This window comes from Poeciliopsis prolifica, unplaced genomic scaffold (assembly GCF_027474105.1).
Source record: "Poeciliopsis prolifica strain line A6 unplaced genomic scaffold, Auburn_PproV2 SCAFFOLD003, whole genome shotgun sequence".
NCBI lineage: Eukaryota > Metazoa > Chordata > Actinopteri > Cyprinodontiformes > Poeciliidae > Poeciliopsis > Poeciliopsis prolifica.
Window position 1 is genome coordinate 13,030,228 of NW_026562378.1, and position 14,574 is coordinate 13,044,801.

The 14,574-nt window shown below is 38.8% G+C and overlaps 1 protein-coding gene across 1 annotated transcript; it reads left to right on the top strand.

The window, feature by feature from the left end:
* Window positions 1-6,791: 6,791 nt before the first annotated feature.
* irf6 (interferon regulatory factor 6) lies at window positions 6,792-14,433 on the top strand. Its single transcript, XM_055027443.1, has 8 exons — window positions 6,792-7,044; window positions 7,389-7,571; window positions 8,796-8,991; window positions 9,070-9,159; window positions 9,236-9,502; window positions 11,075-11,467; window positions 11,969-12,087; window positions 13,399-14,433. Exons 2-8 carry the CDS (start codon window positions 7,398-7,400, stop codon window positions 13,627-13,629), a joined length of 1,470 nt encoding a protein of 489 aa, XP_054883418.1. The 5' UTR covers window positions 6,792-7,044; window positions 7,389-7,397; the 3' UTR covers window positions 13,630-14,433.
* The last annotated feature ends 141 nt before the right edge of the window (window positions 14,434-14,574 follow it).

Here is a 14,574-nt window from a genome sequence, read left to right on the forward strand (position 1 = left end):
CATTCACACATTTTGGATGGCTGTGTGCCATCCTGTTTTGGCTCTGGCTGTGTGCTTTGGGTCACAGTCAGTGTGTGAAGCTGAGTTTCACCACTGTGAAGTCTTTTACTCTCTCCAGTGTTATCCTTTAGTTAGCTTCATGTGAAGAGAAGCACACCCATACCACACAACCAAAGCTTTGTCAAAGTTCACCTCAGGTACGAGTGGGCGTCTCTGTGTTGGCTTTGTGAGGAACAAAGCCAATACAGAGACATGTGTCCTTGTGTTGGCACAGAGACACACGGACAGACCAACAGACTGGACACGGACTGGACACAGACTGGACACAGACTGGACACAGACTGGACACAGACTGGACAGACCCACAGACCCAGATCTGTCAGACACAGAATTTTTACTTTTCAATTTGCCTCAGGTATGCCTGAGGCAAAAAAAATAAATAAAAAAATGTGGTTTTGTTTTTTGGTCTTTGCTGTTGCCATTACTTACAACTAATTATATTCAAAACAAAAGGAAAATGATGGAAGAAATGTTGGAATATTTTGATGTACAAAAGGCAGCAGATGTGACTAAACAAAAAAAAATTGGCTTTTTAGCACAACTGGACAGAATTGGTCTCAACACAATAAAAATGCGATGAATCGGATAAGAAAATATATGTAAAGATTATGCAAACCGAGGGTAGAACTGGCCCAATAGAGAGCCATGAGGGATCCCACAGCAGATCTCAGAAAGGCATTGGAAACCCAGAACTGCCCCCAAAACAGCATTCATGTCCCATTGTTTCTAAGCTGGCGAGGTGTTACGGTTGGGAAAGTAAACACAATTATTTTCAAAACCGAGATAATAAATTTTCTGCTCTTCTCCGTTTCATTTATTCTGCTGGCTTTCTGGTTTGCTTCTAAATGTTATCGTTTTGTTAACACATGGACAAAATAGTTGCGCCTCTCACATTAATGACTAAACAGAACAACGGTCACTGAAATAACTTGAAACTGTCAAGAGCAATAATAAAAAAATTACTTAAAACTGAACAATGAAAAAGACAGAACTGGAATCAACAGTGACTTGTGCAGTCTTTACAAAGATTGGCTATCCATATAATTTTTCATTCTGTTTGGTTATTTCATTATATAATAAGCAGCTTTCGAGCCTATTTACTCTGTCTCTAAGAACTGGATGAGTGGTGAAGTTGCTTTGTATGACACAACAGCGAAGTTTGTTCAAGTATCCATGGTGTCCTCTTTGGTCTACGCAGTTGCAGATTGTCTTTCAAGTTTCTCCGTCGCACCTGAACATATCTGTCCCGCAGACAAACCCCACTGGTCCATCCAGTTTCTCCGTGTTTCGTGGGAATCATTCGTGCTGTTTGGAATAAAATGCAAGTAATGTTCTGCAGGCATTGCAGAGTACCTGCTTTTCAGGGCAGAAGACACTGGTATTTTAGTTTCTACTGACTCCTCTACTTACCTTTTACCTCTATTTTTCATTTTTATTTTTTGTAAATGTCACATATTATTTTCCCATAATCTTTTAAAGCAGTTTGACAAAGACGATAAAGATTTTATGATATTTTATTTAAACATGGCAGTGTTCTAACAAAACAGCAACTTCTGCTTTTCAGCCAGCTGCTCCTGCAGCAGTTCGACCAAATCCGAATATGAGTGTAACGATGTCAACAATATTTAAAGCTGCGGTATAACTTTTATAAAAAAATATGTTGTTTACACGTTTGTTCAAATTGTCACCATGACAGAAAAAATATGGGACAGATAACCTGGGATAAAAATGGAGTTCCTCTTCTCTCTCCTTATCAACCTGCTGTCATCTGAACAAATATGCTGCGCTGTCCGAAGCAACCAGTCAGAGCCAGAAGGAGGATCTCGGCACTGTCAATCATCCTTGTGTACCTGCTGCTCACACCCTCATCTTTTTGCTCTACTATGCTATATCTGGTTCACCACAACACAGCCTATTAATAATTCTCAAACTAGTTAGCATTGTCCCTGATGAAGGCAGATAAACAGTTTTCCTGAAACACTAAGCTGTTTATTCGCCATTTGCACATTTAGTAGCGTGTACACAGTAATGATTGGCGGCGCTGAGACCCTCCCTGAGCAAAAATAGCTCAGGGAAGAGGTGAAAGAGCTCAATCTTTTCAGAAATTATCTGTCTCAAGTTATACTTTCACAACATGGTGTCACTTAACAACTATGTAAAAACCATATTTTCATAAAAGTTACACACATAGAGTCCCTTTTATTTTACTTTGTACACCGTGGTGTGAAAATGAAATAAGGAAACAAGATATTTTTGCATTCCACGAAGATGAGATGCAGGATGAAATAGAAATGAAACCATAAAAACAAATTCCTCATTGCACAGAGGAACGTGTTGTCGGTTCAGTTGCAGTTTGCTGCTTTCGCACATTTTAGTTTTAGGGTCAGTGTAGTGCAGAGCTGTTTCACTGCAATTGCTGTCACTATATTAAGCAACTGCTGTCCTACACATGAAACCTGGTTATGTTTTTCAATAGTTTGTCATTTATTGCTTCTAATAAATTTGGTTCTTTGTACAGTCATGGTTGTCTGTCAAGTGTTTGGCTTAAAGTTGATTATTTTATTACAAGCCACAGTTTGTGGCTTTGTGTGTTTTATTTGCATTGCTTTGCTTCTGGGTCCATCTCAGTGATGACAGATATTCAAATTAAATCCATTTCCTGTTGGCTAATGTGGTTTGAGAGTAAGTTGCACTCTTCCTACTAAACAACAAAATGCTGCATTTTCTGAAGGAAAGCCTTTAAAGTAAATCTCAAAGTGTTTTCCTAAATACATTTTTTATGTGATGTTTGATTCATCTTATAATGTTTTTTCTAAACTTTTTTTTTAAATAAAGCACAATATCTTAGAGAAAAAAACTCCACTTTTGCCAGTCTATACATATGTTTTTTTTTGGCACAGATTATTTTAAAAAGTGTTGATAATTAGGGGCTTTAAGTCCTCAAAAAAAAAAAAAAAAAAAAAAAAAAGAAGTAATTCAGAATTTTGAGGGGAATGGATTTCTGTTTTTCACAAATTACACCCAATTATTTGAAGTCTTCTCATAAATTCCAAATTGGATTTAGGTCAGGGCTTTGACTAGACCATCAATATTTTTGGTTTAAATCCTTTCATTGTACATGTAGGATAAATGCTCTGTTGGAAGGTAAAACTCAACACCAGTTCTCCAAGGATTATTCTGGATTTAGCTCCACCTATCTTCCATCAATTGTAGCAAGCTTCTCCCGTCCCTGTTGAAAAACAGCCTTACCACAGCATGATAGTCCCACTACCATGTTTCGAAGTGCTGTGTTGGGGTTGAAATGCAGCTTTAGTTTTCCGCCACACAAATATGTGCTACTCTGTGTTGGTCTATCACATAAAACCCTTATAAAAACATGTACTGTTGCTGTAAAGTACAGCACTGAGTACATAATCAAGATATAAATATATAAAATAGAGAAAAGCCCTGCAATTATAAACATGATTCAGTATTGCTGCAAAATCTGAAAACTTGTTTATTAAATGAGGCACCTTGCCCTGTTTACACTTAGATTTCTGCAGGTAATATAAGAAAAATAATTTGAATTTTAACTTTTCAGATCAAATAACTGGCTGTGGTGCAAGAAAATGTGCAAATATTTGAGACATTGTGGTTATTTGTTTATATACTTAGGGCACTGTTTTTAGCTTGTTCACCACCAAAGGCAATTATTACATACACTGATGGATGATTTTATGATGTTTGTGTCAGATAAAGATGGATTTATAGTCTGAAACAAAACAGAAGCTTATAAACATCTGAAAGTGAAATGCCTGCAAATGCATAACTATCTTAAGTTTCACTGCTACTGCATTATTTTGGGCGTGTTGGTATTATTTATTAATTTAATCAGTCGTCAGTTATCTTGCAAAGAGATAAAGGCTTTCTTTTGCTCACAGTCTCCCTTATGGGAGGAGTGCAGACTGCATAATTCACCGATGACACTGTTTACTCAATCTGTATGTAAAAAAGACCAGATTCACTGGAGAAAAAAGGTTTGGTGATCAGAAATGCAAGCGCATGACTTTAGCATGAGAATATACCTGACAGAATGCTGACATCTGCTGGTGACTGTTTCATTCAAGCCTTCATTCAAACTGGATTATCTTTTTATTTATTACAGTGATTTTTTTTCCATGTATGAATATTCTGTTGTTTTTTTAGTTTTTCTGAGCTACAAAGGCATTTACACAACGCCAGGCCTGTTTTGTGTTCCTGTCTTTAGTATCTGGTTTTTTCATTCTTTGTCAACTTTTTCCCCCGTGTTTACTGGTTTTTAAATCCCTATTTAGACTCCGCGAAATCTCAAGCCTGTTGGAATCCGACATGAAACGATGAAAATCATCTGAGAAGCTGCAGGCGGCTGACACTGAAATGATTCACCCTGAAACCATAATCCGCAGAGTCTCCCCTTCAGGACTTTCCAACATCCCCCATCTCTAAACACACAATCATTAGCATCACAGAGACATGGCAACAGGCACATTAAACTCTCAGGACAGAAACTAAATATGGAAATGCAGAGGACATGAGGGGCAGGCTCCGCCGGGTATCAGGGTGTGGTTCTGTTATTGTCGGCCTGGTTTGCCTCCTTCTACTCACAGAATCATCATCCAACACCAGTGTACCACTTTAAAAACCTCTCTCTGTTTTTCTTTGTTGTGGAAATCCCTTTGTCTCTGCCAGGTACGGCAAGTCAGCAATGAGTAATGCTTCTTTTCCTAAAATATGAAACGAAACAAACTGAAAATTGACAGATGTGTAAAAATAGTTTGATAACAGAGAAGTTTTGTCTCTGTTTCTGAGCACACTTGCACACAAACACACACAAACACACACACACACGTGCAACATGCGTACAGAGAAGCAGGTCCAATCAGGCACAAACATGCAGAATTACAGTTTATTAAGGAATGTGGGTGACACATTTCATTTGTTTTCTCAATCTTACTTTTTATTATTACTGCTTTATTTGTCACTGGTGTCATTTCCATGGTTCCCTCCAACCGCATGTTTGTTATTTTGTCACTTATAGTTGTTATGCACTTAGAAAATTAGACTCATGCTCTCCTAATGCAGCTCACGTAATAATTTTAGAGAGATAGAATTGATCATGTTTAGTGAATCTATTTTGTTGATATGGCACGAAGTTAACAAATGTCATGTCCAGGCATTTTACCGGTCAAACAAATCCAAATCAGACCCAGAAAGATTCAATTGCAGTTACATTTCTATTCAACATTAATTTAAAGTCAAATTCAGCAGGTTTATGTTGCAGATTACTGGGCTTGATAGTTAATTAAAGCCCAAAACTGAGCTTCTCAAAACATTTTAATGTCCCAATAGCTCATTGCACCAACTTTTCTTTGAATACTGTGAAGCCAGCTTCCATTTCTTCTTTCCTGAATGGTGCCAATATAACTGGTTTTTGTAGCTTGTTTTGCATATTTATCTGCCAACTCATTTCCTTTTATTCCTACATGTGGTGGTACCCATGTAAAAATAACAAAATAAACCCATTGCCTGAATTCCATAAATTAATAACTGAATCTCGAATAAAAGGTCTGGTCTACTAATTTTAATTAATATAATGATGAACTTGAATCACAACATATTATACTTCTTAATGGACGAACTTCCTCAATCCAAATGATTCCCATCATCTCTCCTGTATAAACTGATACTCCAGTGATTCTTTTAAATTTTTTAAATTTTTAAATTTTTAATTTTTAATACTGAATTCTGGAACAACGAATTAGTTTTTTGGAAGCAGTTGTGTAAACTTGGACAAATCCATAGTACTTATTGTCTTAATATGATTGTACTGAAAATGAATCTGAAAAGTTTTCTTTTTCCTTTTCTCCAACAAAGTAAAACCAACAACACTATTAGGAAATAGAGATGGATGAACTGTGTGACTGATATTTATATGAGATAAATCAACGTCTTTTATAATGTCTTCTATCGCCCAGCCAAAAGAATTTAAATTCTGTTTTCCCAACTAGGTTTTTAAATAAATGGCTTAATTACCTCCTCCTTGTGTAGATCAGTCCTGCTAATGACCTGATTATTCTATTCAGGTGTGGTGCAGCAGAGGCATATCTAAAATTTGCAGGACAGCAGGACTGGAGTTTGGCACAACTTGTCCTCAGATGAGTGTGTGTGCATGTTTGTCCTCTGTCTGTGTTGTTCTTGATGGGCTGGAGAACTTTCCAAGGTAAACTTTCCCAAGAACAGCTGGAGACAGATGGTGGCTGTATTATTAAGTATTTAATTTTTTTTAATGTTAATTTTAATGTTGATTTTTAAAAAATAAGAACTAAAAATATATATATATATTTATATATACATATATAGTTGATAAATATATTCTGATCATGCCTTATTAAAACTATATATATATATATATATATATATATATTATATATATATATATAGTTTTACTAATTGGTTTACGTTAGTTGTCGCAATTTAGCTGCGATACTTAAAAAAAAAAAAAAAAAAAAAAAAAAAGTGCCAAGAAAGGTGAAGTGCATATTTCTGTACTTAATCATGTTGAGATCAGGATTTTCTTTCTCTCGGACTGAAACGCTCACATCCTGTCCACTTGTTGTGCGTCGTGACAAGCAAACACCGCGCTGCTCAGAAAAGGTGTGTCACCGGCGTGACGTCACGTCTACTACCTGAGTTTCGGTGAGGAGGAGGAGGAGGTGAAGGGGTTTGAGGGCCGAGCCGAGTGAGGGAAACTAAACACGCATATCGGCTCCTCGGCGGGTTTGGGGCGGATAAACTTTGATGTAGCAAAACGTTTTTGTTTTTCGTCGGCCTGCCTCGTCTGAGTCGCCTTTACGTGGAGTGGGTCTGTGGGTCTGTGGGAGTTTGGACCCGCGCACGGGAAACGCACCGCTCTCTTCCCAGCTGCCCAACAAGGAAGGCTTACTCCTACTTCCTGCTTCAGCACAGGTGAGTTTTTGGATTTTATTTTTGTTTGTCGTTTATACAATTTGACGTTTTTACTTGCTATCAGTTTTCCTGCCGCGTTATTACTGCTCGTTTAAAGACTCGTAAATGTCTTGGAAGTAAATGAGTTGCACGGTGGTAACAACTTGAAGGCCTCCCTGTCGGTCAGAGGGAAGAAGCCAGGCAGTTTCCAAACGTTTGGAAAATCCGGATTTGCAGGATTTGTGTTGCATTGTTTTAGTGGATTGGCAGTTTAGAAAATTGCGCTCGTAGCAGGCCGGACTGGCCGGTTTACAGCCAACTGTGTGTTCTTTAAATGGCTTTAATTATTTGTATCCTGTATTTAGTCGGCCAGGATGGCGGTCACCCCTCGACGCGTCCGCCTCAAGCCGTGGCTCGTGGCCCAGGTGGACAGCGCTCGGTACCCGGGTCTGGTTTGGGTCAACCGGGAGACCATGCGCTTCAGGATCCCCTGGAAACACGCCACGAGACACACACCCCAGCACGAGGACGAGGACACCATATTTAAGGTAGATATTTATTTGGCTTGAATTGTCTCGGCTGAAGGAAAATCAGTTTGAAATTGGAGGATTTTCGTCTTGGAACCAACAACTTTATATTCTGATCATGCTTTTTTTAAAAATTTATTTAAATTGTATTTTTGCTTGTTTGCTAATCAAGATTATGCTAGTTTTTATTTTTAATTATTTTTCATTTTAAAAGTTATAGTTTCAGGCAAATTAGTTTGTAGTTTGGCTGCCCCTCCCCCACCTGCTGCTGTGACTGCCAGTCTGCTGGCTGCAGGGAAGTTCCTGGCAATTTCACTCCGTTATAAACACAAATTCGAGTATCTGGAAATGTTTTAGTTTGGAAACCGTGAACTAAAGGAGCTTCTCTCATTGCTTACAGTAGCAGCAGTGGGGAAGCAGGACAGGTCATTTAAAGGTCTGCCTCGACCTCATACACAAATGAGTTGCATTTTACAGAAATGATGAGCTTTGAGTGTTTTTATATATATATGATTGATTCTGTCAATTTATGCTTTGGATGTTGTACCAGCTTTTATGTCATATGTATCACAACAAGTTAATAAAATTCTCAGTGTTCTACTTTTCTCGCTGTCTGCCGCTCTATTTATCAAAAAGCTTAAGCATTTGTACAATAAAGATGTGAGAACTTCAGCAGATTCAATAATTTTCACTATAAAAACAGCAACAAGCCTATTTAAATGAAAGCATTTTCTGTGAATACACTGAAGCTGTTTTTCTGAACGTTATTACCTGATGCAGGTTCATGAATAAAACCAGTGACTTAAATTAAATGCATCTCAAACAATCAATTGTTAGACTGCATCAAATAATCAGTTGCTTTGATGCTACCAAATATGTAAAGTATTTTTAAAAGCATATTTATAAAAGTGATCAGACATGATTTTTATGTCTGATCATACAGATTTTTATTGCTTTATTCAACGGACTCGTGATGCATGGCTTATAAAAAAAATAAAAAATTTTAGATTTAAAATATCATTTTTATAACTTAATGCAGAGGGGGAGGTCTCTACTTTAGTTGAAACAACTTTTCCAACGCTTGTATTTTTAAGCGGAAACATTTCTGTTCCATGTCTTGTGCTTTTTGCACTTACTGTGATCAATGCCAATCGGTGATCGTTAACGCATAATGAAACATTCTGCAACATTTAAAAATGCACATGGCGCAGCGTAATTGATCTCGTTTCTAACTGCTTCATCCAGGCGTGGGCTGTGGAGACCGGGAAGTTTCAGGAGGGAGTTGATGAACCTGATCCTGCTAAGTGGAAAGCCCAGCTTCGCTGCGCCCTGAACAAAAGCCGGGAATTCAAACTCGTCTATGACGGCACCAAGGAAGTCCCCATGAATCCCTTGAAGGTATATGATGTCTGCGACATCCCACAACCCAACAGTAACCAAAGTAAGTACAAAGTTCTTCAGATGTTTGAGATTTTTATTGTTTTCCATCTTTCAATGCTTTTTTTTCTTTTCCTGAAAGCTCCTTCAGATGCAGGTTCACATACTCCTTATGATGATTTTGGAGAGGATCCCGACACACCAGACTCTCTTCCTCCATATCCGTCAAATGGTGATTGTTTACACCCTTATATTGGTACAAATATGTGGAGGAATTGATGGAAAATAATTCCCCTTTCCTCTTTTAGGCACCAGTCCTTCTCCACACCTTATGTGGTCTCCAATGGGCTCCGATTCTTCCGTCCAGCCTCCCAGCTGTCCACCTTCGAACGAGGTCTGGCCCAAAGAGGAGCCGGGCAAAAACTGGCCAAAAGAGGAGCCCGCAGATATCGAGATGCCCCCCTCAAACCTGGATGAACTGCCCCCTGCCCCTCTGCCCGACCCCATCCTGCAGCCTGCTCCTCTTTCTGACATCTTCTTTGCCTCTCCAGAAACGTGGATCAGCTCCCTCCCAAGTTAGTGTGAACAACTCTTTGTCTGCCTGCAAGGTTTTCTGATTTTTACTATCACAATTTAATAATTTGCTTATCTTAAAAAAAAAACCCCACATTGATCACACGGTCATTAATTAACTTGCTAAAGACCCAGTTTCCAGACCTTTGGGAAATCAGCTGTTAAATATGGAGAGTTGCATCTGTGCTTTTACTGTCTGCTTTTGTATTTTGATAAATCTGGAACTGCAGCCTCAGGGTATGCAGTTGCACTTCGCCATGCAGAAGTGACTAAGCTTGTAAAAACCTGTTGAAGTGTTTTATCATTCAAAACACTCCTGAGGAGCAAGGTTTTTCTTGATCTCCACTAAGATCCCTTTGATGAATGCAGACCACATGCAAGATGGAGATAAGAACTCCTGCAACCCCCCTTAAAAAAACAACTTTTTATTGCACTTCAGTATTTCAAATCATGAAGTAGGTTTTAGTATCAGAAAAATACCCAGAGTAAAAGCAAATGGTGTTTTCAAGCCAAAATTATCCTGATCTATAAAACTTTTGGGAAAATATACGATGAACTGAAGAGACAAAAGTATTTTTGGAAGTTGTGCATCATATCTGGGGTTAAATCAGCGCAGTGCTCCAGAAAAGTGACGATTTGATTTGGAACTACTTTGTTTAGGACCTGGTTGACTAGTCATAGTTCATGGAAGCATAACTTATGTATCAGAAAATCCTTAAGAGATTACCCAGTTCATATGTTTTTATTTAGCTTAGCTATGCTAAGACTAGTCAAACAAAACGTAGAACACACCAGCAAGCTAATCTCTACCATAGCTAAATAAAAACTAAAGATTGAGTTTCATTGTCAAAGTATATTCTTTAATCAAACTGGTCAACATGCTCAATAACACATTTAAGTTTGACTAAAAGGAAAAAACTAATTTGTTTCAAAGCAAATATATTTTTTTCCTCCAAGCACTGTAAATCTAGTTGATCCCAGAGGCTGAAGCTAATGCACAGTCTGAGAAACCAAAGAGGATCTTTGCAATATTAAAACATCTCCAGTTTAAAAATCTTGTTCTTGGTTAAGACAGAAGTTATTGAATATTTTAAAGAGAATGACCAGTTTTATATGATCAACTTCTTTTAGCTTTGTCATAATCTCATCATAAGCATACCTGGAGTGTTGCTTTGAGTCTTTCAGGTGCAAAACCACTTGAACAAGTTGAAGCTTTTTTTTTTTTAAACAAATGGTTTTGACCTGTTCCCACTCCTCCCCCTGTCAGCTCCTCCAGACTAGTGGTAGCCATTCATAAACATGTGGTGGAATTGCAGATCTGAGTTCATCATTCAAACTTAGTCCAGTGTTAAAGGATGTAAATGACACGAGGAGCATTGTTGTGATAACGTGCTGAATGCAGTGAGTCAGGAAGAACAAGACCTTCTTAAAGAGACGGCAGCCCAGTAAACTGCAAAGTCGATTTTCTTTTGTCATTTTTGATGCAGCATTTTTATAACAGAAGTAGTAGTTATATCAGAAATCTGTGCTTCAGAGTGTAAGATCTCTAATTTTCTGCCTGTTGTCTGACCCAGTGACAGACTTGGAGGTGCAGTTCCTGTACAGAGGAAAGGAGGTGTGTCCTACCATGACTGTGAGTAACCCGCAGGGTTGCAGGCTGTTCTACGGGGACCTGGGGCCCATGGTCAACCAGGAGGAGCTGTTCGGACCCGTGAACCTGGCACAGCTGCGCTTCCCGAACACAGAGCACATCACCAACGACAAGCAGAGGATCTTCACCAATCGGCTGCTGGATGTGATGGACCGAGGTCTGATCCTGGAGATCAGGGGCCACGATATTTATGCAATCCGCCTCTGCCAGTGCAAGGTGTACTGGTCGGGCCCCTGTGCTCCAAACCCAGCTGCGCCAAATCCGATCGAGCGGCAGAAGAAGGTCAAGCTCTTTTGTCTGGAGTCATTTCTCAGCGGCAAGTATCTTTACCAAAGTAACGCATTTAAAATGTTGATGTAGACCTGGGGTTGTCATTTGAACTTTTCTAAAGTTTAATACAATATATTTACCATTAGAGGACAAATATCAATGTGTGTCTCTTGCCTCCACAACCTATAGCTGCAATGATGAACAGTGGTAACAGATATACAGCCTAAAATATGTTGAATTTAAGTTTTGGACAAACTTTATTTCCTGTTTCTTTGTCTAATAGTTGGATTGATCGGTTTGTCAATCCATTAATTAACCAGCATCCATCATTCCATGATTTGTCCTTCTGCAAATCATCCATCTGTACATCAGTTCATCTTATTGTTGTCTGTCCATGATTTCTATGATTTGTCAATTTTCCATAGTGAAATAAATATAAAGAACTCTAAAAATGGTAGCGTGTGTAGGAACTCTGTGACGATGAGGTGTTAGAGTGACATCATAACTATAGCTTTGCTTCATTTCTTTTTTTTTTTTTGATGTGCAGGTGTTGTAGCGCAGCAGCGTGGCCAGGCGACCAGCCCTCCTCAGTTTGAGATCAGCCTCTGCTTCGGAGAGGAATGGCCCGATGGGCGACCCAAAGAGCGAAAACTCATCATGGTCCAGGTCAGAAAGGCAGGAATTTAACTTAAATTCCTGTATTTAAGTTGAATAAATAACTTGGATACAGTTATACATCAGCAACCTTTAATCTGTCATGGGAGATTAAAGGATTTCTCAAACGTGCATGAAAGAATCAAGGCAACACGCCAGGTGTGTTTTTTGATGGAGGAACTATGATGTAATGACAACATGTGGTATAACTTCTATTTAATTTTTTAAACAAACATTCAGAAACTACAATCACACCACGCTGTTTTGATTTCATAAAAATGCAGTAACTCACTTCTCCTCCAGCCTCTGCTGTTCATGACGAGGCTGCTGTTTATTCTGGATTACCAGCAGATCTTGTTTTTTCATGCTTGATTTGTTTAAAAGGGCAGATCTTTAATCTGAGAATAACATGAAACGCATTATGTAAAATCAACTTTTTTTTTTTTTTAGCTTTGTCATGTTATTCCTTCACATCTGGAGTGTTGCTTTGAGTCTTCCAGGCACATTTGACCAATCCTTTAATCTCCATTGCCAGCCATTTGGGGCGCCTAAACGCTTGCGAGCCTGCTGGGCTCCTCATAAAATACTACTTTAAGGAATCCAGTGGTCTTAATAAAGGTTGATTTGATGATGGGGTGAAGGTGAAGTGTCAGAGTAGGCGCTGCTTAAAAAAACGGAGGCCGATTTCAACGCGTCACACTGCAAAGTTTTGCAGCATTTTTATAACGGTTGCAAATAAATAGCACCATGTACCTGGAATACACTTAATACCATTCTACTTTCAAAAGAGAAATGCATCCAGAGCATCATAGTTACCAGGCCACATATCTCTTTTGTTTTACATCACTCACCTGAGTGACGGTCCTAGTTTCATCTCAAAGTTCAGCTTTGTTTTTGATAGAAAACTAAATTTTTTCTGGTCTGCCTTCCTGACATGCTCCAAGTAATCGGCTCCTAAAGGTTATGGAGAATTGCTAATTTCACTTGATGTGATGGTTCCTCTCTGACGAGGATCTGTGGCTTCAAGGCGGCGCTGAATGGTTGCTGTGGGAGATTAAAGGATTTCTCAAACATGCATGAAAAAATCAAGGCAACACGCCAGGTGTGTTTTTGATGGAGGGACTTTAACATGATGTAAAGCTCAGTTATTACATAATACTGGCCCTTTTAAAATGTTCTCACTGCAGATTAGTTTTAAAAAGTGTAGAATAAAACAAGTGGAGATGAATGTAAGGGTAAATGAGTCTTTGATCGTGCAGACTGGAATCATTTAGAGGTCGGCATCCTCTGCTTTCGTCTCACTCTTGTTCCTCACCCTTTCAGGTCATTCCTGTGGTGGCTCGGATGATAAGCGAGATGTTTTCCGGAGACAACAACCTGTCATTTGACAGCAGCAGCGTGCGCCTGCAGATTTCAATCCCGGATATAAAGGACAATATCGTGAGCCACCTGAAGGAGCTGTACAGCCTGCTGCAGAACCACCAGGGCCAAGAGGGGTGGGCTCTGCCCCCCAACTCAGGCCTGAACATTGCCCAGGCTCTGCAGACTCAGTGAAGCTGTGAACCAACAGTTTGATACAAATCATCAATATTATCCACCACTGCAGGGCTTTAGGAAACAAGTACTTGTATGTAATCCTGATTAGAAGTGTGCACAATATACTTTTTGTGCCGTTCAGCTTTTTCTTGTAAAACTGCGCGACGTGGTTGTGCATTAGTCTGTGCAGACGCTGCAGATAGTTGGTGGTTCTGCAGGCCAAAGTCCGCCTCACTGCAGAGGAATATTTATCGTAGTTAATCAGTTACAGATATTGTTCTGAGTTATCTCTGTCTATATCCAGTTTGATTGTCCGACAAAACGAGAGGCTTATGAAACTGGTCATGTTTTTTCTGTAATTTTTTTTTTACACTTTTTTTTAATAGAAAAAATGCATCCAGCAAGAGATTTCTGTTTTTTGGAAAATAAAAATGTAGATAAATGTGAATGAAAGTAGGGATGGATATGGATTCTTCTACAGTGCACATAAGAATACGTGGTCTACATATGGTTCCCCTCTTTATTGTCCTTTTGAATTAAGGGAGAACATTTTCTCATGGGAATGTTTGAGTTCGACCAGCTGCTTCTCTTCTGGCGTCTTTAAAAAAAAAAAAAAAAAAAAAATTTCCATATGAAATGTTGAATATTTTTGTACACATTTTAGCGACAGATTGTATTGAAGCAATCTGTCGCTAAACCCGACAACATTCATATGAATTTGTCCTTCTCTTTGCACTTTGGGGTGCTGAAATGTTTTATGATCTTCTGAATCTATTTACCTTATGATTACATGTTTTATCAATAAAGATACTGTTGAACACATTTTTCTGATTACTGTATCACTTTTGATTGGGCTCAAACGATGACACATGCACAGTGGAAAACAAATTAGACTTTAACCACGATTTACTTTTATTGTCTGTGTGGAGAGCTGCTCTTGCATGAGTTTGTGCTGCATCTGAC

Excerpts from the sequence above, each read along its gene's own strand:
- irf6 (XM_055027443.1), top strand. The coding sequence starts at position 7,398 with ATGGCGGTCACCCCTCGACGCGTCCGCCTCAAGCCGTGGCTCGTGGCC. Across the intron at positions 8,992-9,069 it reads ACAACCCAACAGTAACCAAA|CTCCTTCAGATGCAGGTTCA; the intron begins GTAAGTACAAAG and ends TTTTCCTGAAAG. Across the intron at positions 9,503-11,074 it reads GTGGATCAGCTCCCTCCCAA|TGACAGACTTGGAGGTGCAG; the intron begins GTTAGTGTGAAC and ends TGTCTGACCCAG.